This window comes from Dipodomys spectabilis, unplaced genomic scaffold (genome assembly GCF_019054845.1).
Source record: "Dipodomys spectabilis isolate Male_0828 unplaced genomic scaffold, ASM1905484v1 ptg000087l, whole genome shotgun sequence".
Taxonomy (NCBI): Eukaryota; Metazoa; Chordata; class Mammalia; order Rodentia; family Heteromyidae; genus Dipodomys; species Dipodomys spectabilis.
The window spans coordinates 1692001-1719884 of record NW_024870764.1 but is presented as its reverse complement, the minus strand read 5'-3'; the positions used below and the strand labels follow the sequence as shown (position 1 = coordinate 1719884).

At 40.9% G+C, this 27884-nt stretch overlaps 1 protein-coding gene across 2 annotated transcripts in view; it reads right to left on the bottom strand.

The window, feature by feature from the left end:
• The window catches only part of Slc9a7 (solute carrier family 9 member A7), a 145059-nt gene that overhangs the window by 12723 nt on the left and 104452 nt on the right, over nucleotides 1-27884 (bottom strand). The window contains exons 13-14 of one of the 2 annotated variants that reach the window (XM_042684481.1): nucleotides 20626-20685; nucleotides 8979-9042 (exon numbers count right to left, since the gene is read on the bottom strand). In XM_042684481.1, coding sequence (XP_042540415.1) covers nucleotides 8979-9042; nucleotides 20626-20685 — 124 coding nt within the window. The remainder of the gene's footprint in view (nucleotides 1-8978; nucleotides 9043-20625; nucleotides 20686-27884) is intronic. The other variant, XM_042684482.1, reaches the window with a different exon arrangement.

Genomic DNA, 27884 nt, shown 5'->3' with positions numbered 1-27884 from the left:
TGAACTCCACGAATTGGAAACAAGAGGTTCTTACTTTATCCTGTATGCAGTTATTTCTTTTTTTTCTGCTTTGGCTTTCTGTACCCTTTGTCTTGTATGTTAGTTTATCTGATCTGTGGAAGGGAAAGGGAATCATAGAAACAGTAGGACAAAGGGCGAACTAATGCAACAATGATACTCACTAGACACTATGCTGGAAATGATCTTAGGAGGGAGGGGAGTAGGGAGGTGTAAGCAGGAGAAAATGAGGGAAGGGGTAATTGTGTTTAAAAAGAAATGTACTCATTGCCTTACTTATGTTACTGTAACCCCTGCTCATCACCTTTACGATATATATATGAAAAACAGAGCTACTAGCAATCCTGATTATTTATCCTGAAATAGCAAGTTCCTCTGAAGTTATTCCAACTAAAACATCATCATTTAATGTTCAAAGCCTGCAAGATCAGATGTCTTTTTTCAAAATTTAGGAAGTCTGTCTGGGCAAACACTTTTACTTTTTCATATAAAAATTCAGCAGCTTGTGCAGGACTGCTAATGAAAGGTCCATTTCATCTCTCACTTCTTTTTAACATCACAGGGACAGGCAACCCTGAAAGAGAGTACCAATCCACAATAACCAAAGAAAAGCTGAACTCTAACCACAAGGAATTCTAAATCATAGTGGGTGTCCATTTTACCCATAAAAGCAACACTAAGGATTAGCCCAATATCTTTGAGAAGACAAACATATAGATGAGGAGCATTAGCAAGTGCTATTTAAATTCCTAAAGTGGGCTGGGAAGGTGGCTTAGTGGTAGAGCGCTTGCCTTGCATGCCTGAGGCCCTGGGTTCGATTCCTCAGTACCACATAAGCAAAAAGAAAAAAAGCCAGAAGTGGTGCTGTGGCTTAGGTGGTAGAGCACTAGCCTTGAGCTGAAGAGCTGAGGGATAGTGCCCAGGCCCAGAGTTCAGGGCCCACAACCGGATCCCCCCCCCCAAAAAAAACAAAAAAAATAAATAAATTCCTAAAGTTTCCAATAGCAAAGATTATTTTTAAAAATCGAGTCCCCATGGTAACTGAAGAATGTTAGGTTAGAGCTGGATAGAGAAATGGCTTGGTTAATGTGGCTTGGGAAATGTAAATAAGGAGAAACTTCAGAGAACAATCTTATCTTATGTTTTCATAAGTCATGTGGAAGAAAGAGGGCAGAAAATGTCTCCATTTACTGATAAATGTTTCTTTGGGTAACAGATTGCTAATTAATCATAAAGCTGGAAAGTTTTCAAAATGCCATGTGACTGAGTAACAAAGTGGTAGATGAGCTTTCTAGTAGGTATATTGTATCTTAATGGAAAAATCAAATGATTCTTTATATGGTGATAGGTTCCAAGCTTCATTGTGTGTGTGTGTGTGTGTGTGTGCGCGTGTGTGCGTGCACGTGCATGGGTGCACACATGTACACATGTATAGGGGCTTGAACTTAGGGCTTTATGTTTTTGCTTGTTTTTTTTCTTAAGGCTACTTGAGCCACACCTCCAGTCTAGCACTTTGCTGGGTAACTGGAGATACAAGTCTCAGATTTGTTTGCTTGGGCTAGCTTTAAATCTTGATTCTGAGATCTCAGCCTCCTGAATATGTAGGATTGCAGGTGTGAACAATCAGCCCTGGGCAACCTCTATTTCAAGTAGCTGAAGAATTTTTACTAAAGAAAAAAGGAACAGACTGATAGGCATTATCAGGAAGGGGGATATAAGCTATCAGGGGCATAATAAGTTTTCCAAGGTAAGTAGTTTCCATTTCTTGTCATAACAACAAACCCCAACAACTCCTATCCTGTGCCACCCCCACAATGCATTTATTAGCACCTGAAATTCTTCAGTTCTTACCTTCTCACCTTTTAGAAGCTATAAGAGGCTTCTATAAGTCTTCAAAAGGACAGTTAAAAGCAATAAAACCAGACTAGGGCTTCTATTTGACAACAAACTAATCAAAGCTCTTCTTCAGCCACAGAGAAATATGTCTGCAATCCTCAAGTGAGATAAAGTGACCTTTGATCTGCAGCAAAAACCAAATTGTAAGAAACAGAGATAACCCAGGCAGGCTATATGGGTAAACTCAGAACAAGTCCAAGGTGCTGTGTTTGTAAAAGGGATGTTAAACAACTTCTTATTCCAAGAGATGGTGCCAGAAGCATGATTAGGTACAGGAAAAGCTTAGATAAATCCACATATGGTAGCTTTGGAGATAACAGGGCAGTTTTGAGCAATGGGACTGATTTTTTAAAAGATAACCCAGATGAGCAACAACTACTTTATGCTATGGAGAAGTCATAAGGGCCCTCCTGTAGGCTCAGATCAGGTAGGGATGTGTAGTCACTGTGGGGACAGGTATGACTTCCTTCCTCTGCACTTGGAGATTCTGGGATTCCCATTCCCAAGCTGCCCAAGAAAAGGAGGGACTTGGTCTCTCTACATACTTTCCAAACCTACTTTCTTGCCCACTAGAAGGGTTCCCAATATCTTGTATTCATCTCAGGCACTTCTGGAGCCCAACACACACCCCTTCTTCCTCTTCCCTCTCCCCTCTATTGAGCCCTGCTCACAAATCTGGCTTTTCTATGAAATAGTTCAAAAGCTTCATGGCATCCAAGAGATTGTGATGTGAACATGACACAAGCATGCCATAGACCACTTGGGTCCTAACCCTGACTCTGCCACTGGCTTGAGTGAGACTCTATGGAGGTTATGCAGCCTTCCTGTGCTTCAGCGGCCTCACAGGAAATGGAGATATTAATAAATACCTATATTGTAGCATCATTATGGGGCTGTGATACAAGAAATCCATATTAGAGCTTCACCCCAGTCCCTGGTACAAAACCCTTGGAATTTCCAGTCTATTTCAATCATACTCCATTTATGTTAATAAGGTTGTGGTCACTGTTGGAAGCTGGGAAAAAATTGTCAAAGAAACCAACCATGTGATTAGACTGCTGGAATTTTTCAGCTCCATTCCCAACCTTTAGGGAGGAAAGAGAGGATAGAGATTCTGTCAATCACCAATATCCAATAATTTAATCACTGATGTGTGTAATAGAACCTCCAGAAAATTCCCAAATGATAGGGTTTGGTGAGCTTCTGGGTTGGTGAACACAGAGAGGTGTTGAGAAGGTGATGTGCTGGAAAAGGCCCTGCTCGCACCTCATATCCCCCTCCCCATACCTTGTCTCCTCCATCTTTTCCTTTTGGCTTTTTCTGAATTGTCTTGTTTACAATAAACTAGTGCTGCTAAGTATGGTGCTTCCTAAGGTCTGTGCATTGTTGTAGGAAAACATAGAACTTGAGAAGGGGATTGAGGGAGTTCATGGTCTATTGCCCATCAGTCAGGGACTAACAACTGGCATGTAAAGTCTGTCAGTTGACCATTCTTGTGAGGCTACCCTGGACCATTTGTGGTCCAGAATCAAGTTTAACTCTAGGATACCCAGCTGCTGTACACTACTGACTGGAGAGCTACTTGGTATGGGGAAAACCACCCTCACACATTCAGTGTTGGAAATATTGTGGCATACAACTGCAATCTCAGCTACTTGGAAGGTAGAGACAGAATGATCAAAGTTTAAGGCCAGTTTGGACAAAAGTTAATGAGACCTGATCACCAAAACAAGCCAGCTATGGTGGTACATGCCCACTGTCTCAGCTACTAGGGAGAAAGAACATCAAGATCTGAGGCTAGCACAGAGAAAAGGATGAAACCTTATCTGACACATAAACTAAAAGCAAAGTGATGAGGTAGTGGCTCAAGTAGTAGAGTGCCTACCTAGCCAAGTACAAGGTCCTGACTTTGAAAACTCAGTACAACCAATAAAAAATATTGTAAATACAGAAGAAAAGAAGTTTTAGAGGTATAAATCATGGGATGCTGTCTGATATATGGTATGCATTCAACACATTATTATTATTAGCAATGTGACATTTTGTGCCATTTGGATATTTGTACAACATTATGGGGGCATTATGAGGGGAGCAAAAAATACATGGTCATTAACATCATTGGCTATCTTTGTGTATCATTAGCAATATGACATTTTGTGCCATTTGGATATTTGTACAACATTATGGGGGCATTATGAGGGGAGCAAAAAATACATGGTCATTAACATCATTGGCTATCTTTGTGTATCTTTTTTTTGCTAATAATTCTTAATAGATTTTTTTTACTGACACTATTGCTAAAGAACCTCCTTCAAAAAATAAATATTGCTGCCAGGCATTGGTGGCTCATGCCTGTAATCCTAGCTAGTCAGAAGACTGAGTGAGATCCACAGGATGGTAATTTGAAGCCATGTGAGGCAGAAAAGTCCGAGACACTCCCAATCAAAATAACAAACAAAGCTGGGCGCCAGTGGTTCACTCCTGTAATTCTAGCTACTGAGGAGGCTGAGATCTGAGGATCATGGTTTGAAGCCAGCGCAGGCAGAAAAGTCCCTATGAGACTCTTATCTCCAATTAACCATTCAAAAACTAGAAGTAGGCCCTCTAGCTCAAGTGGTAGAGCACTAGCCTTGAGCACAAAGAGGCTGAAGGAGAGTGCCCAGGCTCTGAGTTCAAGCCCTACAGCCAACAAAAAATAAAATAAAGTAAAATAATGAACAAAAAGCTGTCAAGCAAGTACAGGCCTTGAGTTCAAACCTCCATACTGGCAAAAAGTAAAAAAAAGAAAATACTGCCAACACAGTTCATTGCCATTTTGAGCATATAACAGAGGGTCTATTTTCTGCATTCATTAAGTACCAACTATGTGCTAGGCTCCATGAGCGGTGTTAGAAAGACAAAGAAGAACAAGACTCAGCACCTGACCCTTTCCAAAAAAAGAAACTGAACACACACACACACACACACACACACACACACACACACACACACACGTCATGATAAAAAGAAAGTTGATTAAAGAACTGAAAAATGTTTGAGGCCCCAAAGTAGAAAGATCATAGTCTGAGGCAATTGAAATTGTATCTGAAAAACAAATTAAAGCAAAAAGGGCTAGGGGTGTGTTAGATCAAATTCAACTCATTACTAACACAAAAAGTCAAGTACTACTATTCTTTAACTAATTTTTCTATAACATTATAATGAATTGTGATGTCTTTATATTTAATCTATTCTAAAAAGAACGTGTGTTTTAAACAGCTTGCTTTTTTTCAGGATGGAGCCTGTGGTAGGTAGAACAATGGCCATCCTGGTCTTGAAGTCAGGGCCTGAGCTTTCTCACTCATAGCTAGCCCTCTACCACTTGAGCCACAGCTCTACTTCTGGCTTTTTGATGGTTAATTGGAGATAAAGAGTCTTATGGACTTTACTGCTTGAACCAACATCCCCAGATCTCAGCCTTCTGAGTAGCATGGATTACAAGAATGAGCAACCAGTGCCTGGCTCACCCAAAGATTTTGACATTCTATTCTCCAGAGTCTATATATTACTACACAAAAGGTCCTCATGGATGGATTTACAGTTATCTAGGTAGGTGCAGGTCAATCACAAAAGCCCTTAAGAGCAGACAGGAGTACAAAAGAGGCAGAGAGGTACAACAGAAGCACAGCAAAGGGCTTTTCCTGCTGATGCTGGTTTCAAAGATAGAGGAGGCCACAAGCCAGGGAAGTGGGTGGCTTCCTATAAGCTAGGCACAATTTCAAGTAGACAGACAGAAAGGACATGAGACCTTAGTTCTGCAGGGAGGTGAATTCTCCTAACAACTTAAACAAACCTGCAAGTGGCTTTCCTCTCCAGAACCCAGCCCTACCCACACTTGGAGAAGCCTGCTGAGCTGAACACTTCTGACCTGCTGAACTCTCAGACAGCCATGAGCTTTGTGGTACTTTCTTACCTTAGCCCTCCAAACTAAAAGAGAACAAATAAATGATGTGACTTGACTGACACTTTTTCTTTAATGTCATGAACCTAATATCAGTGCTTGTAACAAAGTGGTTAAAACTAGGAGTTAAGTCTCTGAAGGTGCTACATTAGTAATTTCCTTTCCCTTAAAACTTTTCTCAGAGCTCCACCATATCTAGCCCAGGACTACTTCTTGTCTTATACACAAATGACCTGGAGAAATTGCAAGATAAATGAAGAGAGGTAGACACACACAGAGAGAGAGACAGAAAGACAGAAAGAGAAAGAGAGAGAGAAAGGAAAGAAAGAAAGAAAAAAAGAAAGAAAGAAAGAAAGAAAGAAAGAGAAAGAAAGAGAGAAAGAGAGAGAGAGAGAAAGAGAGAAAGAAAGAAAGAAAGAGAGAAAGAAAGAAAGAAGAAGGAAAGAAAAGGCAAAGAAAATTTGAGACTCTGCTTTGGCATGATGGGTTAAAGTGTGAGTCTATATTTCTGGAAAATTCTCTATTGGGCCATCAAGACATTCTGAGTAAATAGGATGGGTCTGGGATCCTTCTTCTCTTGGCACAATGTCTCTAAGTCCAATCTCTTTGGGACAGAGATTTGTCTATCTTGTTGCAGGCACATTCCTAAAAAATGATAGAAGGTATGATATATAAAAGATGCTCCATAAATATCTGTCAAGTTGATGAACAAGTTAAAATTTAAAGTTGCTAGAAAATAAACAAAACCAGGGAAAGGGAAATCATGGGACCAAAGGAGGCAATTGCAAGACAAAAAGGGAAAGTTGGGATGGGGAAGGGAGGTCAGATAATAGTCATCTGAGGTAAGTCATTTCATCAACTGTTTTAAATTAAAGATGTGGGTGATTGAGTATCCAATTTCAGCCAGCAGGAAGATTGGGGGAGGCCTCAGAAACAAATGAAGCCAACTTACTCACAAAGTCCTATGTCATTACAACTATAAACAGCTTCTTTCCTATGGTACACACACACACACACACACACACACACACACACACACACACACACACACACACACACACACACACACACACACACACACACACACACGATTTCCTTCCCTTCACATTCCATTAAGGTAGATCCTGTGCTGTGGGATGGTCAGGTTGATATATTAAAAGTACCCTCAAAGGGGCTTTATCAATGAGCACTTTTCTGGAAACATGAGGAAGGAAGTAAATGATGTGTCTGTATGTCCGGCCAAAAGGCATCTCAGCTGTGTCTGGTCTGGCATGAAAAGTCCTCCCCCTTTTCATGGAGTAAGAAGTCACCCCTGGGGCTGGGCAGCTTGCTTCCAGCTGGGCTTGTTTTTGTTTTGGTTGCAGTCACCAAGACCTCCTGAGAAACAAAGCAATAGCATTTTTCTGTTCTTGTTTGTTCTAATGAGTCAAAGTTGCCTGGGACACAAAGTTTGACGTCTGCCCACAATATTCTTATGCTTTTCTTCACTCAGAACCCAAAGTTCCAGCCAACAGCGCCTTTTCTGGTCCCACATGAGCTAATGGCCTGCAGCTCTGTAGCTATGATGCTGTTTACAATCTCAGACTTCTAGAACTAGTGAGGAAAAATTATCCTTGCTATAAGAAATGCTTTCCCCCATTATCTTGCGCATGTAATTGTAACCCCTCTGTACAGTATTTTCACAATAAAAAACGAACTATAAAAAAAAGAAATGCTTTTCCCCCAGATATCATGATTGCTGTTTGATGTTTTTAAGTTGACCACTTAGAAACAAAGAGGTCAAGAGAAAGGCCTAGTCTTCCTTTTCCAGTGGAAAAACAACCAATGAGACTGTCTCTGCTTATGATTTCAATTTCATATGTAATCTGGACCTCCTTCAAGGGAAACTGTCAGGGGTCAAGGTTTCATCCACAGTTATCTCCCTTGTCTTCCCATGATAGCTGAGTGCTCCCAGTCCTGCTGTTAGAGACTCCCAAGGACAAGGTCAGGCTGTGAGGATGTGGAGAGTCTGAGAAAGCTTGTTCTGCATAAGGATGTGAGTCACTACGGAGAGGAGCCTGGGGAATAGAATTGGAAGGTTGCCTGCTTTTCCCAGCCTGGCCGCCATCCTAAGGGCTTTTCGAAGGTCAGGGGAACTAACATTAAGGGCCTTTCTTCATGACTGTGAAACTGGGAAGAAGGTCAGGGAAAAGCTATGATACAGCTCCATGTTGGTGAATGGTGAGGGGTGGGGAGAGGGACATGAAGACTACAACAGAAGATATTAACAGCTCATCCAGTCTATGTAGGACCACAAATGGAGGGTCCCCCTCCTTTGGAGAGGAGGGCTATTTTAACATCACTGCTTGGAGTAAATGCCAGAGCCTTGAGAACTTTGGATCTGCTGTTCTTCAAATATTTTCATGGAAAAGTGTCAGAAAGTTCATTATTAAGTCTAATTCCAAGCAAAGTGTTTCTAGCATGTGAGATTTTACTAGATATATAATAAGATCTGCAGTAACCCAGAAAATTATTTCACTTCCTTCCTTCTGCAGGGGAGGGAGTGCAGAATCAGGAGCCGTGGGAAACAGCATGCTATTTTGATTGGTCAAGAAGCATCCAGATGAACTCTCTCCATGCTGATATCCAGCTACTCCTGTATATTTTGCTTTAGAAAATGCCAATCTTTTCATTCCCTTAGTCTCACGTGACTACCCAAAGTCCTCACTCTAGCTACTAACCTGGAAAATGGAGGTAACAGTAGGTACCTCAGAAAGTCATGGTCAAGATGATGATGAGGGAGTCTAAGTAAAGTACACACATGGAGCAAGGGCCCCCTCCATCGAAACATTTTTTTTTTTCTGCGCAAGTACTGGGGCTTGATCTCAGGACCTGGGCACTATCCCTAAGGTTTTTCACTCAAGACTGTATCACTTGAGCCACAGCTCTACTTCTGTTTTATTTTGCTGTTTAATTGGATACAATCTCATGGAGATTTCTGCCTGGGCTGACTTCAAACCACAATCCTCCGATCTCAGCCTCCTGAGTAGCTAGGATTATAGGTGTGAGCCACCAAAGTACAGAAATTTTAACATTATTTTTTTAATCATGTCTTCCCTGAAAAGAAGCATTTCTTGTGACTTACCCCTTGTAAGACTTGAAAGCTGTCATTGTTGGGCGGTGGGTCTTGATCTGGATCAACACCAACTCTAAAAGTTGCCAGAGAGAAAGACAAGGAGAAAAACAGAAAGCATTAGCTCAGTCCATGGCAGCCACGGCAGCTGAAAATCACCACCATCTTCCAAAGCAGAAGGAAAGGAAGGCCGTCATGCAGAAGTCAAATGACACACCACAGTAGATCCCTGACAGCCAGGGGTAATAGATCCTGTGTGTTCACACACTAAGCAAGGCCTCTGGGAAAACAGCACTGACTGACAACTGTCCAGATACCTTGCTGTACCAGGTGATGCAAATTACCAAAATGTAGGTCCCTCCTACTTGGCTGTGTCCTCACTTCTGTCATGACTTACTTTAATGTCCCTAACATTTTTCTGTCATGAAATTTCTTCAGATATACAGGGAAGTATTGAAGAAATCTATAGGAAACACCTATATGTCTACTGCCAAGACCTTCAACACTTATAGCACATTTTTTTTAGTCAGTCCTGGGGCTTAACTCAGAGCCTTGACACTGTCCCTGAGATATTTTGCTCAAGGCTAGCACTCTACCACTCTGCCACAGCACCACTAGTTAATTAGAGATAAGAGTCTCACATCCTTTCTTGCTTAGATTGGCTCTGAACTGAGATCCTCAGATCTCAGCCTCCTGAGTCCCTTGGATTATAGGTGTAAGCACCCACCAGCACCCTACTTTTATAGCACATTTTTCATTAGTCATCTATCCATATCTCACCATCCCTCATGCTATTTTGAGGATACATTCAAACAAAGCAACAGACATTAAGTACACATCCCTCGCTATCTAAGCATGGGTAGTGACAAGAGTCTTTCCTTGACTACACTTGATACAGGCTTCTCTAAATCTTCTTCCAAACTAGGACATGACTTCTGTCTCTGCCTGTAGGCACCACTGGATTTTAGCAAGCATGTTCCTAAATTGGTTTAGCTTGAACCTTCTATCCTTGATAGATGATTTTTCTCTCTCTGATGGGAGTTCCTTATACTCCATCATCCCCAGGCAGTGTTTGATCGATTACTCTGGACTGGCTTCAGCAAAAACACTGTTAGGTGGATTTAGCCAAACTCCCCATTACCCCTAATGTCTCCTCTTAATCATTTTCTATCTATTGATCTCTATCTCTCTCTTACACTTCCACAACCCATCAGAGCAATCCCTGTATCAATAAGGATGATCCTGAATACAGTCTGCCTTACCCTTTAATCAGTGTCACTGTCATGTGTTGGGGACCAGAGCTGCTTGTAATCCTAATGCCCCAACCCCTGCATCAACAATGACTGGGGAGCTCATATACTGGAGAACAAGAACTAGAAGAAAGAAAAGGGAAAGTGGCAATATCCATTTACAGCAAATTCCCCCAAAGTCCTGGGGCAGTTGTCTGGCTTAGTTATATGCACCTGTTGCTCTATGCACCTGTTAATCTTGTATTCCCGCATCTTCCAGTCTCTAAGGCAGAGAACTGTGACACGAACAACATGGATACCAAGGAACAATGGGGGAATATCGAAGATACCAGGGATGTCCTCACTCCAACCTGTGTTGCAAGAAATGGAAGGTGCCATAAAAGATCAAAAGACAAGGAAAAGAGACTCAAGCTTTCAGCAGATTACACTGCATTTGAATAGGAAGAGAGGTACCAAGTGAGCTTCAATGGGGATGTCTTTGCTATCTGTGTTGAATCCAATGAGCAGACACTGGACATACAAAGTCCCATGTTTCCTTCTCTTCCTCTCCTCCCACATATGACACTAGAGATCTTTTCTGAAGGAAAGAAATGGGTTTGGGAGTGTGTAGGAGACAACACAGATGTATGCAGGTACACAGCCTCTCCAAATCGAACCTCCAGTCTTTCCTAATTGACTCTTGTTCAGCATATGCCCAAGGCATGTACCCCTAAGAAGGTAGAGAAAGAAGGAAAGGGAGCACTTACTCCACAATGTTCTGGAGGTAAAGTTTTTTGTTGTTGTTGTTGTTGTGTGTGTGTGTGCTGGTATAAGGACTTGAACTCAGGACCTTGGTACTGTCCCTGAGATTTTTCCACTCAAGGCTGGCTTTCTACCACTTGAAGCACAGCTCTATTTATGACTTTTTGCTGGTTATTTGGAGATAAAAGTCTCATAGGCTTTCCTGCCTGAGCTGGTTTCTAACTTCAGTCCTCAGAATTCAGCCTCCTGAGTAGCTAGGATTACAGGCATGAGCCCAGAAGCAGAGTTTTTAACCATGAGGTGAATTCATGCATTTAGCACATATTTTCTGAGTCCCTCCTATGTTAGGCACTGGTCAGAGCATTCAGTTAAAGCCTAATGTAGGGCTGGCGCCAGATTCCCTCCCTGTGTGCTTAGCTTTGAATGGGATCTTTAGACTACACCAGCTGGACTTCACTACACCATAGATGCTATTTTTAGGCAGCAGTTTCTGACATCCACATTCCTGGACATTCTCTGAGAAAGTCTGAACAACAGATCTCACAGGGATCTTTTTTTATTTTATGTGCCAGTCCTAGGGTTTAAACTCAAGGTCTGGGTACTGTCCTTCAGCTTTTTTGCTCAAGGCTACCCTTCCACTATTTGAGCCACAGGTCCACTTCCAGCTCTTTTGGTAGTTAATTGGAGATAAGCATCTCAAAGACTTTCCTGCCTGAGCTGGCTTTGAACTGAGATCCTCAGATCTCAAGCCTCCTGAGTAACTAGGATTACAGGCATAAGCCACAGATATCTAGCATTCACAGAGATAGATCTTGTGACCTGAAAACCATCCAGTTCAGGGAAGTTCACAGACTGCCCACAAAAGTCACAAGACAGCTATGGGGCCACCCAAAGTGTGTAATGTATACAACTGGCTAGAGGAAAGGCCTCATAATGAATTCCTTGTTGCTGATTTTTTTAACCCTTAGAGGGGTTTTACCATCTCTTAATCTGTGTTCCACTCACTGTCAGACTTTGTGAGGACAATAGCCAAGAATCAAATATTAGGCCACTTCATGCCATATTAATATACTGAGGATGAGTTACCAGGTGCAAATCGTGAGGGGCAGAGCACAGTAACTACAGTAGCTCACAGCAGCCCACTGGGAGCCAAAGCCATCCCCAGCTTAGCACAGTAACTACTGAAAGCATGAAGTATAGTATGGGAAGACGATGGCACTTCAGATCTCTCACTGATAATCCCTGTGTTCTGCACTGTGAGTTTTGAAAGAGGCATATGCCTTAGTTCTTGTAAGTGGCTTCCGCATTAGTAATGATAAAACAATCTGACTTTATTAGCTCAGATGAAATAGGAGACCTACAGATAAGGGAGAAACACTTAAGGGTGTACTGCACTAAAAGGAAGAAAATAAACTCCAATACAGTTAACACATGAAATTTAGCTCCCTCTATTCTTTTCACTCATCTCTGCTAGGGGAAGAAAATCTGTTCAACAAGAATTTAAATAAATTTGGTTTAACAAGAGTTGCTTACAAATACTAGACTCAGACTGTTTTCAGTTAAGTTCTAGAAGCATCAGTGGAATCCATTCATTTATCCTAGGCCCTTGTGGACAGGCATATTTCCAAACCAAGTCAAAAACAAGAACTTTGTAAACTCATGAAATCAAGGCCACCTGAATTGCACTCCAAGCTGGTAAAGTCTGGCTCTAGGGAACACTAAGAGTAGTTCTAGATGTGCACTGTCCCAGAGACCTTTGAGAAGTGATGGCAGTGTTCTCTGCCTGAGCTGCGCAGTATGGTCCCCACAATACACATGTGGCCACTGAGTACCCAGAATGTAGCTAGTATGACTAATACACTGCAGTTTCAGTTTTGATAACTTGCAATTTAAAGTCACATGTGCCACCTGCCTCATGAATTGACCAGTGCAGATTCCAGAAAGTACTGATTTCAACAATGGCTTTCTACTGTAACCTTTTTTTCTAATAAAAAACAAGTGGCTTTAGGAAACCATGATAGGAAGAAGATGCCACCTTGTGACTATAGTTTGTAAAAGAAGTTTCTTGTTGTATATATCATCCCCCATACAGACTTGAGAAAACAGGCCTCTATGCTTTTTCTAAGTAGAATTATTTCAAAAATGGAATTATTGATGAAAAGGCCCGGATGTTGAGATACTGGAAACAATTAAAAAGCAATAACTATAAACTAATGTTGCAAATATGACTATACTAGATGTAGATAAAACATTTTATGCTGATCATTAAAAAAAGTAGAGGGGCTGGGAAGTTGGCTCAGTGGTAGAGCGCTTGCCTTGCTTGCCTGAGGCCCTGGGTTCGATTCCTCAGCACCACATAAGCAAAAAGAAAAAAGCCGGAAGTGGCGCTGTGGCTTAAGTGGTAGGGCACTAGCCTTGAGCTGAAGAGCTGAGGGACAGTGCTCAGGCCCAGAGTTCAGGCCCCACAACTGGACCAAAAAAAAAAAAAATTAAAAAAATTTAAAAAGTAGAAATTGGCTGCCATTTTTTCACATTCTCAGTGACAACCTCCAAATTCCTGCTAGAGTTCTTCAGACATACAACTTCATGTCGCATAAACATTAAGCAAAACTCTACTTGAATTGGTTACTCAATGAAGAGATTTCTTACTACGTCAACATATAAAATAAAATTTTAAATTCTCTAAAGCTCTGTACAGCGAGTGCCATCTCCTAATAGGGGAAGGAATGATTAAATTAGATAAATCTCCATTTTCCACCCCCAGTGGAATCACTCAATAAGGTTCATGAGTGAATGATTTTGTGCTTGTTGGGAATCTGACCATTCATGTGATATTAAAAGAAGTCAGGCCCAGAGAGACAAAGGATGCACATTTTCTTTTATATATGAAAGCTAGATTTAGCTTATAAACTTATAAGTAAATATTCTGTGTGGTATGCAAGTGTATACAAATGTATTAACTGAAATATGGTAGATTCAAGGGGCTATACAAATAGTGTAATTCCTTAGAAAGGCAGTCAAAGTTCAACAAAATAAACATCAGGAAGTAGGCACTTAAAAGGGGTGGAGTGGGGTCAAGGAAAAAAGGGTAGATGAATGCACAAGAGGGGGAGAATGCAATCAAGAATTAAATCTACTAAATTAAAAAAAGTGAGGGAAGGGTTGGGGTGGGGGGATAGATGAGAATGTTGAAAGAAGTGACACTGAAAAAGAAGCACTGTATTCATAAACTGCTTTTTATGAAACCTCCTTTGTACAACTACTTAAAGACAGTAAAAATTAGCTTGGTTTTATTTTGTAAAAGATGATTCTACAGTTGGGCATCAGTGGTTCAGACTATAGACCCGGCTACCAAGAAAGCTGATATATGGAGGGCTGTGGTTCAAAACCAGCCCAGGCAGGAAAGTTCAAGTGACTCTAATCTCCAATTAACTCTTATCTACAATTAATCACCAAAAAGTCAGAAGTGATAGAGCACTAGCCTTGAGCAACAAAGCTCAAGGACAGCACCCAGGTCCTAAATTCAAGCCCCAGAACTGGTGCATGTCTGCGTGCGTGTATATGTGCACACAAAAGATCACTGTACAGATTATTTTTAAATTAAAAACATTTAAAAATGGTACTTTGATAGCAGAGAGACCTGGGGGTCACTGCCTTACCTAAGTTGTCAAATATAGCATCACTAATTAAAGATGCAGTCTGGACTGGGGGTGTGGCTCAATTGGTCAAGTACCTACCTAGTAAGAGCAATGTCCTCAATACAAACCTCAGTACCAAAAAGAGAGGAAAAAAAGAGGCAGCCTCACAATACATGCCAACTGACAGGACTCAACAAGCAATTAGTCAGGTGCTGATGACCTACTTTTGCCTGTAATCCTAGCTATCAGGAGGCTGAGATCTGAGGATCTCAGGTGAAAGCCAACCCAAACAGAAATAAGTCTTCAAGACTCCATCTCCAAAGTAACTAGCAAAAATACAGAAGTGGAAGCATGGCTCAAATGCTAGAGAACCAGCCTTGAGTGAAAAAACTGAGCCAGAGCATGAGGCCTTGAATCCAAGCCCTGGTACTAGCAAAACAGAAAAATTATAAATATATAACTTTTTGCAGTATTTTTGATATAAATTATCTTTAGTCATGATGTAAAAAAAACCACAAAAATCCAGATTGTGAGCTATCCTGGAATATCTTGAATACTTAACAATGCAAAATCCATATTGAAAGAGACCAAAAAGTGGGGGGGAACAATACTTCCTGCCAGAGAGAAACTAAAATGATAGGTCATCTGTTTTCAATCCTTTCATTTACTCTTCTTCCTCCTCCCTTCCATCCTAAAGGAAAACAAGAACACTCAAATTTTAAAAAGGGGGGGATTGTTCTAGATTTTTTAAAAAAAGAATAAAACATACATGGCAAAAACGCATCTTGCTTTCCTCAGGTGTTATAAAGGCAATCAAGGAGGAAGAGGCTGGGTTCAGGAGGCAAATGCAAATATAACTTACACCTGTAATATACTTTGAAGTGTTGTGAAATGGTTGAGCGTGAGAAAAAGAGGGTGAAAATAACCACCAAAATGGCAGAATCCTCACAGGTGGTGAGTCCAGGTCAATATATGCATATTCAATGTTGTACTCTTGTCATTTTTTTGAATATTTAAAATGTCCCCAATTAAAAAAGAGTAATTGGGTCTGGGAAGGTGGCTCAGTGGTAGAGTGCTTGCCTCGCATGCATGAGGCTCTGTGTTTGATTCCTCAGCACCACATAAGCAGAAAAAGCCAGAAGTGGCGCTGTGGCTCAAGTGGTAGAGTGCTAGCCTTGAGCTGAAGAGTTGAAGGACAGCGCCCAGGCCCAGAGTTCAGGTCCCACGACCAACAACAACAGCAACAACAAAAGAGTAATTATATCCTTGGTAAAAAATGTTTCAAAAACACAGCAATCTATTTTCCTGCCTCTATGGTGTAATCTAATTTACTAATATTGATGAATCATAAGCTTATATTATTTCAGTCTTAAAACAACAAACTGTCAAAATTCATGACTATATATTATATATAATAAGTTATCTAGGTAAATATAGATTCTAGTAACTATGTAGTATTCTTTTCTTTTTTTTTTTTTTTTTGCTAGTCCTGGGGTTTGAACTCAAGGCCTGGGCACTGTCCCTGAGCTTCTTTTCTCAAGGCTAGCACTCTACCACTTGACAGAGCCACTTCTGGCTTTTTGTGTTTACATGGTACTGAGGAATCAAACTCAGGGCTTTATGCATGCTAGGCAAGCACTCTACTACTAAGCCACATTCCCAGCCCTGTGGTTTTCCTTTCCACATAAATCCTGTAATGTCTGGAGATTTTCTTTCTTTCTTTTTTTAATATGTTTTTTATTGTAAAGATACTGTACAGAGGAGTTACAGTTACATGAGTAAGGTAATGAGTGCATTTCCTATGGAGCATTGTTACCCCTCCTTTGTTTTCCCTACCATCCCTTCACTTCCCACCTCCCCAATTCCTCCCTTCCCCCTGAAGTTGTAAAGTTTGTTTTCAACATAGTGTCTTGTACATCTCATTGTTACCATAGCTCAGTGGCTTACGCCTGTAAACCTAGTTACTCAAGCAGCTGAAATTTGAGAATCAAGGTTTGAAGCTAGCTCAGGCAGGAAACTCTGTGAAAATCTTAACTCCCACTAACCAGCAAAAAGTTAGAAGTGGTGGGGTACTGATGGCTTACACCTATAATCCTAGCTACTCTGAGATCTGAGGATTGAGGTTCAAAACCAGCCCAGGCAGGAAAGTCCTTGAGACTCTTATCTCCAATAAACCACCAAAAAACCAGAAGTGGTGCTGTGGTTCAAGTGGTAGAGCACTAGCCTTGGGCTGAAGAGTTGAGGGACAGCACCCAGGCCGAATTCAAGCCCAGGCAAGAAAGCCTGTGAGACTCTTATCTCCAATTAACCACCAGAAAAAAACAAACAAACAAAAAAGAAAAACAGAAGCTGATCTGTGGCTCAAAGTGGTAGAGCACTAGCCTTGAGCTCAGAGCCAGCAACCAGTTCTGGGCTCAAGCCTCAAGACTACCACCAACAACAACAAAGAAAGCTAGAAATGGAGTTGTGGCTCAAGTGGTAGAATGCTGGCTTTGAGAAAAAAAATTCTAAGGAACAATGCCCAGGCTCTGAGTTCAACCTGCACTACCACCAAAAAAATAAAAAGAGAAAAAGGCATGGATAAAAATGCTAGTTAAGCCAGGCACCAGTGGCTCACGCCTGCAATCCTAGCTACTCAGGATGCTGAGATCTGAGGATTGCGATTCAAAGCCAGCCCGGGCAAGAAAGTCTGTGAGACTCTGATCTCCAATTAACCACCAGAAAACCAGAAGTGATGCTGTGGCTCAAGTGGTAGAGCGCTAGCCTTGAGCTGAAGAGCTGAGGGACAGCGCTCAGGCCCAGAGTTCAAGCCCCACAACCAACCCCCCACCTCCAAAAAAAAAATGCTAGTTAAGGGAGACATGTGGTAGTCAAATTTCAAACAAGGTAGCCATGTTCAGATCTGGTTGTATGCATCCCCTGAAAAGTTGTAAATCTGAGGGGAGTCCCAGCCAGTGGCCTTCTTCATAGCCACTCGTTATTAATCATCCATCTGAGATATAGTCCAAACTCTTGACAGCACAGAGGGTAAGAGGACCTCCTGGGCTTTCCCCATACACAGAGGAAAGTGGCAAGGCCCCATGGGGTTTCTTGGAGGTGCTGAATGCTGACACAAATGCTTAATAGTAGAATTCCAAGAAAAGAAACACCTGCTTCCCAGCTTGCTACTATTTTGTAAGTGCTACAGAAGAAAACAAACGAGGGGCCACGAGAAATATCACGTTCTTCTGCAATGTCTTTACCATTCAAGGCTTTTCCGTTAGGGTGATTTCATAATTACTTTTCTGGCAGGCTCCAGGGGTTCTTGGACTCCCCAGGGGTGACACAGAAAACCATGTGCTCTCTCTAAAAAAGGCCCCACCCCTGGGGCCGAGCCCAGAAGCAAACTAGTCTCTGGGAACAAGAGATAAAGCAATGGGCCAGAGTATTGCTGTGGTGCTCTGCAGCAAGAAAGACCACATAGAGGATTTCAGGTGCAAATTTAAAGCTAAAGAGGACTTGATGTGGTCCCCCAACAAATTTCTGAAAGCTCTGGTTTCAGGCAACTGTCCAGAATATATATTTCTCTCCTGACCAGCTACAATGCTTTTGATCCAGAACACTGTATGTAAGCTTGGAAGTGTTGGGGTGCTTTATTCTATTGTAGTTTAGCTTGAGCTTATCGGAGGATACAACAATGCTCTTTCCTTCACTCAAGAATTGGATGATCACTATTTTTCATTACGAATGACACAAATGTGAAAACCTCATAGTAAATGAGAAAAGAAAGCAATCGGAGTGATATGCTCATTTTGAAAGGAATGAATGACAAAAAATGAGTAACTTTCCCTTTAGTATTTTGATTAATGGATGAGGGTGTCATGAAATCTCAGACATCTTGGATGTGATCTTGAATCCACAATATCGTGGAGGTACTGGGGATGGAAGCCAGGGCTTGTGCATGCTGAACATGTGCTCTATCACTGAGTACTACCCATCCATAGCTTTTTAAAGATCTCAATAGCCAAGGTTGCAAATAATTTGAGGAATAGGAGACATATACCCTGAACATCAGATCTTAAGCTGAGTCTTACTTGTCTAAAAGACTTTGCTCCTTGAAGGTAGGCTGCAACCTAATTGGTATCTAATGTCACATCTCCACACATGAAGTTTTGATAGAAAGAGAGAGAGAGTATGTGTGGGTATGCTAATTTTGTGCAGTAGAAAAGTGTGAACTCCTTGAGTTCTTTGATGACTTTGATTAGGGCTGGGAGCAAGGCCTTGAATTCAAATCCCAGTGCCACCAAAAGAGTAAAAAAGACACTACAATTAACTTTTTTTGTGGGTTCTGGGGCTTGAACTTTGGGTCTGGGTGTTGTCTTTGAGCTCTTCAGCTCAAGGCAAGCACTCTACCACTTGAACCATAGTGCCACTTCTGATTTTCTGGTGGTTAGTTGGAGATAAGAGTCTCAAGGACTTTCCTGCCCGGGCTGGCTTTGAACCACCATCCTCAGATCTCAGCATCCTGAGTAGCTAGGGTTACAGGTATGAGCCACTGGTGCCCAGCTACAATTAACTTCATATATGTCATTACAATATAAATCTGGGACATGACATTTCAAGACCTCATGCTCCATTCAGGTATTACTGTTTTTGCCACTGTGCTCAGGGAGTAAAATATTTTCCCAATGCCAAGAACAGAGTTAAAGTCTATTTTGCATTTGACATATTCTATCCACACCAATAATGAGATCAGAAAGAGAAAATGCCACTTAGAGACCCAGAAAGGGAAGAAGAAATAGAATGATACACTTTCTTTGCTCTTACATCACCACCTACAAAAGAAGTATATTATAAACTTGAATGGATACTGAGAAACAAATTTCATTAGGGGAGCCTTTATCCTTTTATGTAAAATGTTCACTATATCTTCTGAATCACCAGGGAAGGTACAAATACATAATAGATTGATTTCTGACACTGGGGCTTGAACTCAGGACCTTGAGCTCTTCCTTGGCCTTTCTGTTCAAGGGTGGTGCTCTACTTCTTATGCCACGCCTCAATTTCTGGCTTTTTGTAGGTTAATTGGTTATAAGAGATTCACAGACCTGTCTACCCAAGCTGGCTCCAAACCTGAATCCTCAGATTTCAGCTTCCTGAGTAGCAAGGATTACAGGCATGGGCCACCAGTGCACTGCACAAATATATACTTTTAAAAACCACCACCACAACAGTATTTTTACAATAATAATATTTAAAAAAACACAACAGCACTGCTGCTTAATTAGGACAATGTAAGTTCTGAGGAGATAATAACTGAAATATGAAATTCTGGTTTTCTGTATGAGTTACAGGCCTTATTTATTAGTCCCTAAGCAGATCTGTACAGAAAACATCTCTGAAAATAGGTTGCTCCTAAAACTAACTAAGCACTGGGCACTGGTGTCTCACACCTGTAATCCTAGATACTCAGGAGGCTGAGATCTGAGGATTGTGGTGTGAAGCCAGCCTAGGTAGGAAAGTCTGTGGGATTCTTTTCTCCACTAAAACTACCAAAAGAGAAGAAAGTAGAGCTGTAGCTCAAGTGGTAGAGCACAAGCCTTGAGCAAAAGAAGCTCAAGGACAGTGCCCAGGCTGAGTTCAAACCCCAGGACCAGAACGAACACACACACATACACACACATACACACACACATACACACACACACACACACACGCAGAAAAACAACCAAAAATACCCAAGAAGATATTTGCCAATGCAGGCTTTGGATTTGACAACATATGATCCAAAACAAGGAAATACGGGGGCGGGGGGGGGGAGGTAGAAGGAGAGGGAAGATTCCAGGAACAATGACCCCACCAATGAACCCAGAGTTAAGAGTAGAAAGAATGAGTAGAATTGATTTAATCTGTTGCCCCTTGGTTAAAAGGGCTAAGAGATAGTGCACACAGGAAAGAAGAAACAGATCATATGACGAGAAATATCTCAGGTTAGAAAGAGGAGAAAAGCTAGGCCCAGTTAATTGTTTTCTGAGGATGCTCTTGTGTCACCTGAAGTACTGCCAGCGGTGTGCACTCTGATCCTCTTCGGAGGGCTCCTCCACACCAACTCTGGGCAGTAGAAAAGGGACCATGAGTATGATGGGAACAACAGGGGAGTCAGGAACCCTGGCCCCAATGACCCAAACCATATCTATGAAGAGGCCATTTCGCTTTGTATGTAGATCCAAATTCTCTTTTATAATTGTTTTGGGAATGGGACCCAGAGCCTCATGCATGCTAGGCAATCTCTAAGCTACATATCCATTTTAAATTGTCCCCATTCTCTAAAACTCAGAGAGATAAAGGGGTGGCTAAAAACTTGCTTCTCAGCTTTTTGGCTAAGATCAAGTGCAGAAGTGGCTAAATGTAAGTTTAAAGCAACAATGTTAGAAGCTGGGGGCTCAGCCATCCACATCTGTAATTTTGGCTACTTAGATGGCAGAAATCTGGGCTGCTATTCAAGGCCAGCCCAAGCAAATATTCATGAAACTTCCATCTTAACTAATAAAGCTGGATGAGGTGACATGAGCCTGTCATCCCAAGTACCCAGCAAGTGTAAATATGAGGCTCAAAGGTTTTTTATGTCAGCCTAGGCATAAGACCCTATTCAATAAATACCTAAAGCAAAAAGGGCTGGAACATAGCTCACAGGAAAGCACAGGCTAGGAATTTAAATCTTAATTCCATTAAAAAAATAAACAGTGTTAGAGGTAGCTACCAGGGGCTCACACCTGTAATTCTAGCTACTCAGGAGGCTAAGATCTGAGGACTGAGGTTCAAAGCCAGTCTGGACAGGAGAGTCCATGAGACTTTTATCAACAATTAAGCATTAAAAAAAATCCCCTGCAAACCCATAAGTGGAGCTGTGACTCAATTACAGTCCTAACCTTGAGCAAAAGAGACAGCATCCAGGTTCTGAGTTCAAGCCCCAGGACTGGCATGTGTGTGCATTCACACGCAAGCACGTGTGAGATACACACACACACACACACACACACACACACACACACACACACACACAAAACCAACAATGCAACAATATTATGAGCCCGGTCAAATAAGGAACAATTGGGAATGAAGAAACAAATACACCTTACAGAAAATGAATTCATACAACTTTCAGAAATCCATCTGTTTCATAAGCAAGATATGTCTATACCTCACAAAAAGAAAACAAAAAAGTTAATTATCGCTAAGCAATGAACACATATTTAGAGTACTTATATACATTTTACACATATTTGACAAAAAAACAAAAGCCAATATATTATTGAAAAAACCCAAGCAACAGTCCTTAAGATTAAAATGATACCCCCTTTCCTTTCCTTTCCTTTCCTCTCCCTCTCCCCTCTTCCCTCCTGTCTCCTCCCCTCCTTTCCTTTCCTCTAGGACTTTTTGCCAGTCCTGTGGTTTGAACTCAGGACTGTCCTTGAGCTTCTTTTGCTCTACCACTTGAGCCACAGCACTACTTCTTTTTATGAGTTTTATTGGAGATAATAAGTCTCCTGGACTTTTCTGCCTGGATTGGCACTGAACTGCAGTCCTTAGATCTCAGCCTAGGATTACAGGAGTGAGCCACCAGTGCCTGGAAAAAATTATCTGTATCTGAAACAAACAAATCACATTGCCCACAGGTTCTGCCTGCACCAGGTACCCAACATCTATTGTATGTTCTCTTCACCTGTGGCCTTAAGATCTGACCCGGTCCACTTTGACCTTCCCTAGTCACTTCTGGGGTGCTTAAGAATACAATGCATGTTTCCATCACATTATAGCAGGGTGTTGCAAACTCAGCACTATTGACATTATGGGCCAAATAATTCTCTGGTGTATGTGTGTGTGTGGGGGGAGTTGTCCTGTGCATCGTGGGTTGTATCCCTGACTTCCACCCACAAGGTACTAATAGCAGCAATATGCACTGCTTCAAGCTGCCAATAAAGAACATCTCTATATGTTCACAAATGTCTTCTGGGGGACAAAACTGCCTTTGGTTGAGACCCTGCACTCCATGGGGGGAGATGCCCTTCCTATGAGGATGGAAATTGGTTCTTGGGGGAATGAAAGGAAAATTCTTGATAGCATAATGGTTTGGAGATATCCAGAGCACTATAGTAGGTTAGCACATCAAGAGTATCTGGTGGTATGAAATTTTCACTACAGTAAGTCATTGGAGCAGAAAAGCTCAAAAGCTATGGACATATGGCCATATTAGATGATGATAAGCAAAATAAACCCCAAGAGGTTTTTCTTTGTTGTCATTGTTTTTAATGTACTATGTGATTTTTTTTTGTTTCTTTTGTAAGTTCTTCCCCCTATGGTATATCCTGTTGACACTGTATTTGATTTTGGTACCCTGCGTCTTGTATATACCTTTATCTAATTTGGGGAGGGGAAGGGGAATAACACAATGCTGAAACAAGGACACAGGATGACCCATTGCAACAATGAGACTCACAAGACACTATGTTGGAAATGAACTTTCCAACTTCCTGGGGAGGGAGTGGAGTAGGGAAGGGATAGCAGAAGAAAAACAAAGGAGGGGGTAGCAATGCTCAATAAATAAATAAAAAGTTTGAAAAAAAGTTTTTGAGGATCTTAAGGGGGAACACATTAATGTAAAATAAATGTTGAGAAGCACTGTGTTGGACAATGCCCCAAATCTCATGTTACTCTGTCCTCTGAAATATGCAAGCAAGAATCTGACATTTCTGTCTCTGTGTGTGTGTGTGTGTGTGTGTGTGTGTGTGTGTGTGAGTGAGTACGTGTGTGTGTGTGTGTGTGTGTGTGTGTGTGTGTGTGTGTGTGTGTGTGTGTGTGTGTGTGTGTGGCAGTATTGGGGCTTGAATTCAGGGCCTGGGTATTCTACTTTTTCACTTTGAGCTACATACAGGTCTACTTCTGGCTTTTTGCTGGATACTTGGAGATAAGAGTCTCATGGACTTTTCTGTCCTAGCTAGCTTTGAATATTAGTCCTCAGATCTCAGCGTCCTGAGGATTATAGACATAAGCCAGTGGCACTGACTTTGACAGTTTTTGTTTTGTTTTGTCGGTCGTGGGGCTTGAACTCTGGGCATGGGCACTGTTCCTCAGCTATTCAGTTCAAGGCAAGCACTCTACATTGAGCTACAATGTCACTTCCCATTTTCTGGTGGTTTATTGGAGATAAGAGTCTCACAGACCTTCCTGCCTGGGCTGGCTTTGAACCATAATTGTCTGATCTCAGCCTACAGGTGTAAGTCACTGGAGCCCGGCTTTGACAGTTCTTAAGGTGATACTTCCAGTTACTTACATATTCAGAATATGATTTGAACCATCCCATAATACTACAGAATTGAAAAACTGTAACAAATACCAGAAAAACAAGTTAGGATTCCTTTAATGTGAGAAGCACTATTGTTGGGTAATTGTAATCATAATAATAGCAATAGCAGATAATGTAATAGCTAAATGTACTAAGGGTTTCATGTGCCACCGGGCATATTTAATGAGAGAATTCTTTTTGGGGTGGTTGTTCTGGGGATGGAAGTCAGGGCCTTCCACATGGTAGACAAAATACCACTGAGCTCCACTCTTCCCAGCCTCCAATGATCGAATCTTGCATCACATTTACATATAATCACATTTGATCATCACACTAGGATTGTCCCTGTTTGAAATCTGGTAAGGAAACTGAGGATTAGAGGTAAAATAAAGAGGTAGAAATGGTGACAGGAATTTTCCAAGTTAGGATCTTGGAACCCAAAACCCTAGTTCTTCCATGTACAGGACATTACCTTTGAGTACCAAGTGATATTTTAAACCTCTTTTTTTCATTGGTATTATTTTATTTTCATTCTAATATTTTAAGATGTTCTTTTAATTTCAATTAGGAAAGATTTTCTACATATAGTTTTAACAGTCTAAAGTATTTTATTTAAAAATCTGAACTAGTTAACAGACAATATTTCTAATAATGTGGAGCATTACATTTCCAAATTTAACATTCAGCAAAACATTCCTACACAAATTTGTTTTAGAATGACAGAAAATATATATACTTCATGTATGTATTTAGACAAATGCCCTTTTATTTCCTCAAAATAAATGCTTTAAAAAGGGCAGTGTAAAAGTTTTAGATATGAAGGCACTGCAAAACCTGAATCATAGGCGATCTTGTTTACTAGCAAGAGCCAAATGAAAATGTGGGAACTTTAATTTAACAGAGCTTAAGAACTGTGTGAGGAAGTACCTAGCTCTCATCAAAGAAAAAGAACCTTTTGGTCCACCTTAGTTAATGAAGTCCTTCCCCAAACTGATTTTCAAAAATGTATCTGGAAAAACTACCTAGAATATGTCAAGTACAAATATGCTTGATGGTATTCTTCACAAGTGTCAGAGGGTGTGGATAAGAATACTACAGGTGTGAAAAAAATCTATATCCCAAATAATGTATTATAAAATTCTTTAAAATGTATCTTAATAATGTATTTTAGAACTCTCAAAAATATTCATTTACAAAGCTGAGCATGGTAGTGCACACCTGTCATTCTATGTGCAAAGAGTAAATGGGAGGATCGTGGTCCACTCATTTGGGAAAAAAGCAAGACCCTATGTAAAAAAATAGCCAAACCAAAGAGAGCTGGAGGCATGGCTGAAATGATAAAGTGCTTTAAGGCCCTAAGTGCAAATCTCAGTACTGAAAACCAAATTCTGCTATAACTGTTATTACCTAAAGAATCAGGGCCTCTCTCCACCTTTATTTTTTAATATTTTCTTGTAAAAAACTGTATCATAATACATTTTCAATCTATATAAATTATACCAAGCGAAGTGTTCTTACTTGTCCTTCAGTGACTGTATCACTGTCCTCTAGTGTGTGAAAGTTACCTGTTCATTCAGTCCAATGGCTGTGTATCCTTCCACTGCCTCCCCACCCCATCAACACCACCACTTCATGTGTGTCCCTTTAAGCTGGGGAAATCCAACAAGACACGTAGCCACAAAAGGTTTAACAAAAGTATTTGCTCACAAATTTAGCAATATGCAAATTTTGCAATATGTAAATTCATATACCAAGCAGGATTTATTTCAGAGAAGCAGACCAGTTCAATATTTGAGAACTAATCAATGTAATCCACCACAGGGCTAGACAAGACAAAAGAATCATATGAACAAGTGGTAGAAAAAAATGCATGTTCCTGATAAAAAGAAAAGGAAAACTCCCAAAAAATCCAAATAGATAGGAATTTCTTCAACTTGAGTGAATAGCTACAAAAGTCCTATAGCTACTATGATGCCTAATGGTAAAAGACTGAATGATTCTTTTTTAATACAGGGAGCAAGGCAAAGGTATCTATTCATATTCTTATCATTAAACATGGTACTGAAAATCAGTCAGAAGAATAAGGTAAGAAAAAAAGGCACACTGACTGAAAAGGATAAAATAAAACTGTCACTATTTGCAAATGATGTAATGATCTATGTAGAGAATCCTCAACAATATATAAAAAGCATCCCATCAAAACTCCTCCTAGAACAAATTAATTTAGCAAATTGACAGGATCTATTATCTAACAATGTACATGTAAAAACAAAATACTAATGAAAGAAATCAATGAAGATCTAAGTAGTGAAATATACTATGTTCCTGAGTTGGAAGTTAGACCATAATGAAGATGTATTTATTTATTTTTGGAGGCAAGGGTTCTCTGTATAGTCCAAGCTGGCTTCAAACTCCTGTTTCAGCCTCCTGACTGCTGGTATTACAGGTATGAGTTATCATGCTTGCTCAGAGAAATACTTTATTTTTGGATACAGATAAGCTTATTCTAAAATGTACATGATACAGAACTAGAGCAACCAATAGTTTTTGAGAAGAAGAATAAACTGGGAAGAATCTATTTACCTGATGCCAAATTATTGCACAACTATAGTTAAAACAGTGTGGAACCAGGCACTGGTGGCTCACACCTGTAATCCTAGCTACTCAGGAGATTGAGATCTGAAGATCAACATTTGAAGCCAATCCCAGCAGGAAAGTCCACTAGACTTTTCTCCATTTGACCAGTAAAAAGTCAGAACATGGTTCAAGTGGCTGAGTGAAAAGCTACGTTAAGCCACCTCAGTTTAAGCCACAGTACTGGCACAAATACAAACTACCAAAAAATAACCCAGTATGGAATTATTGAAGGAACAGACAAATGGATGGACCAAATCAGAAATACAGAGTCGATTATATTCAGAAAGCACTTAGAATACAATGTCTCACATTGTGAGGTGCTGAAACTGACTGATGGGGCAGCACTGTTGGTTGCCTGTTTGATAATCACTCTTATTTTCTCCTTCCTATGAGTCCCCAACCTAGTTTAGGCATCCTTGCCTTGTGCTTCAGAGATAGCTGCTCCTGCTCTGAGCATGGGGTAGGAGTGTGTGTGTGTGTGTGTGTGTGTGTGTGTGTGTGAGTGAGTACGTGTGTGTGCCACCGCCACCTGGCCACATTTCCACTTCTGGCTTTGGAGCGATTTCCTGGAGATAAGAGTCTCACAGACTTTTTTTTTTTGCCAAGGCTAGCTTCAAATTGTGATTCTCATATCTCAGCAACCTGAGTAGCTAGGGTACCAGGCATGAATCACCACACACACAGCCTATCTCAAGGTTTTATAAAACTTCTGAACTGTGAAGTTTTTCTTTAGGTTTATACTCCCAAGGACAGATTAGTTCCTTCAATCCAATCCTTGGTATTCATATCAGGAAGTAGAAATTCTAATCATCAGGCCATGAAAACATTCCTGAGCACAATCCTTCTTAGAGTCCTATGTGAGGAAAGCCTGTGGAAGACTTCCTGGCATCCAATCAAAGCTTATCTATTTAAAGTGCTGAGACCTTGGGGAAAGATGCTATTCTATGTCTCACTTTCCCCAACTGATATCTCCCTTATAGGAATACTATAAGAATTACCTTGAGGAGCACCTGCAACTTGGGTCTCTCCTGGATCTGTAGACTAAGGCACCAGTCCAGAAATGTTAGAGCTGGCAGTGGGGAAGGCCAAGAATCCCTGCCCCAACTAACACAAAAGCCTCTGGAACTGAGTATTCTCCTAAATTCCAGTTTCCCTCTCAACTCCAAGGATGGCTAGGAGATCCTTGTTAATTTCCTCACCTCTGAGCTATGTACAGGCTGCAGTCTACTCAACTACAATTAGGAATATAAAAAACCAGCAGAGAAAGAAACAAACATCGCCACCTTGTGGATCGTCTGAGAATGGCTCCCCATGCCTTTGTACTACCCAA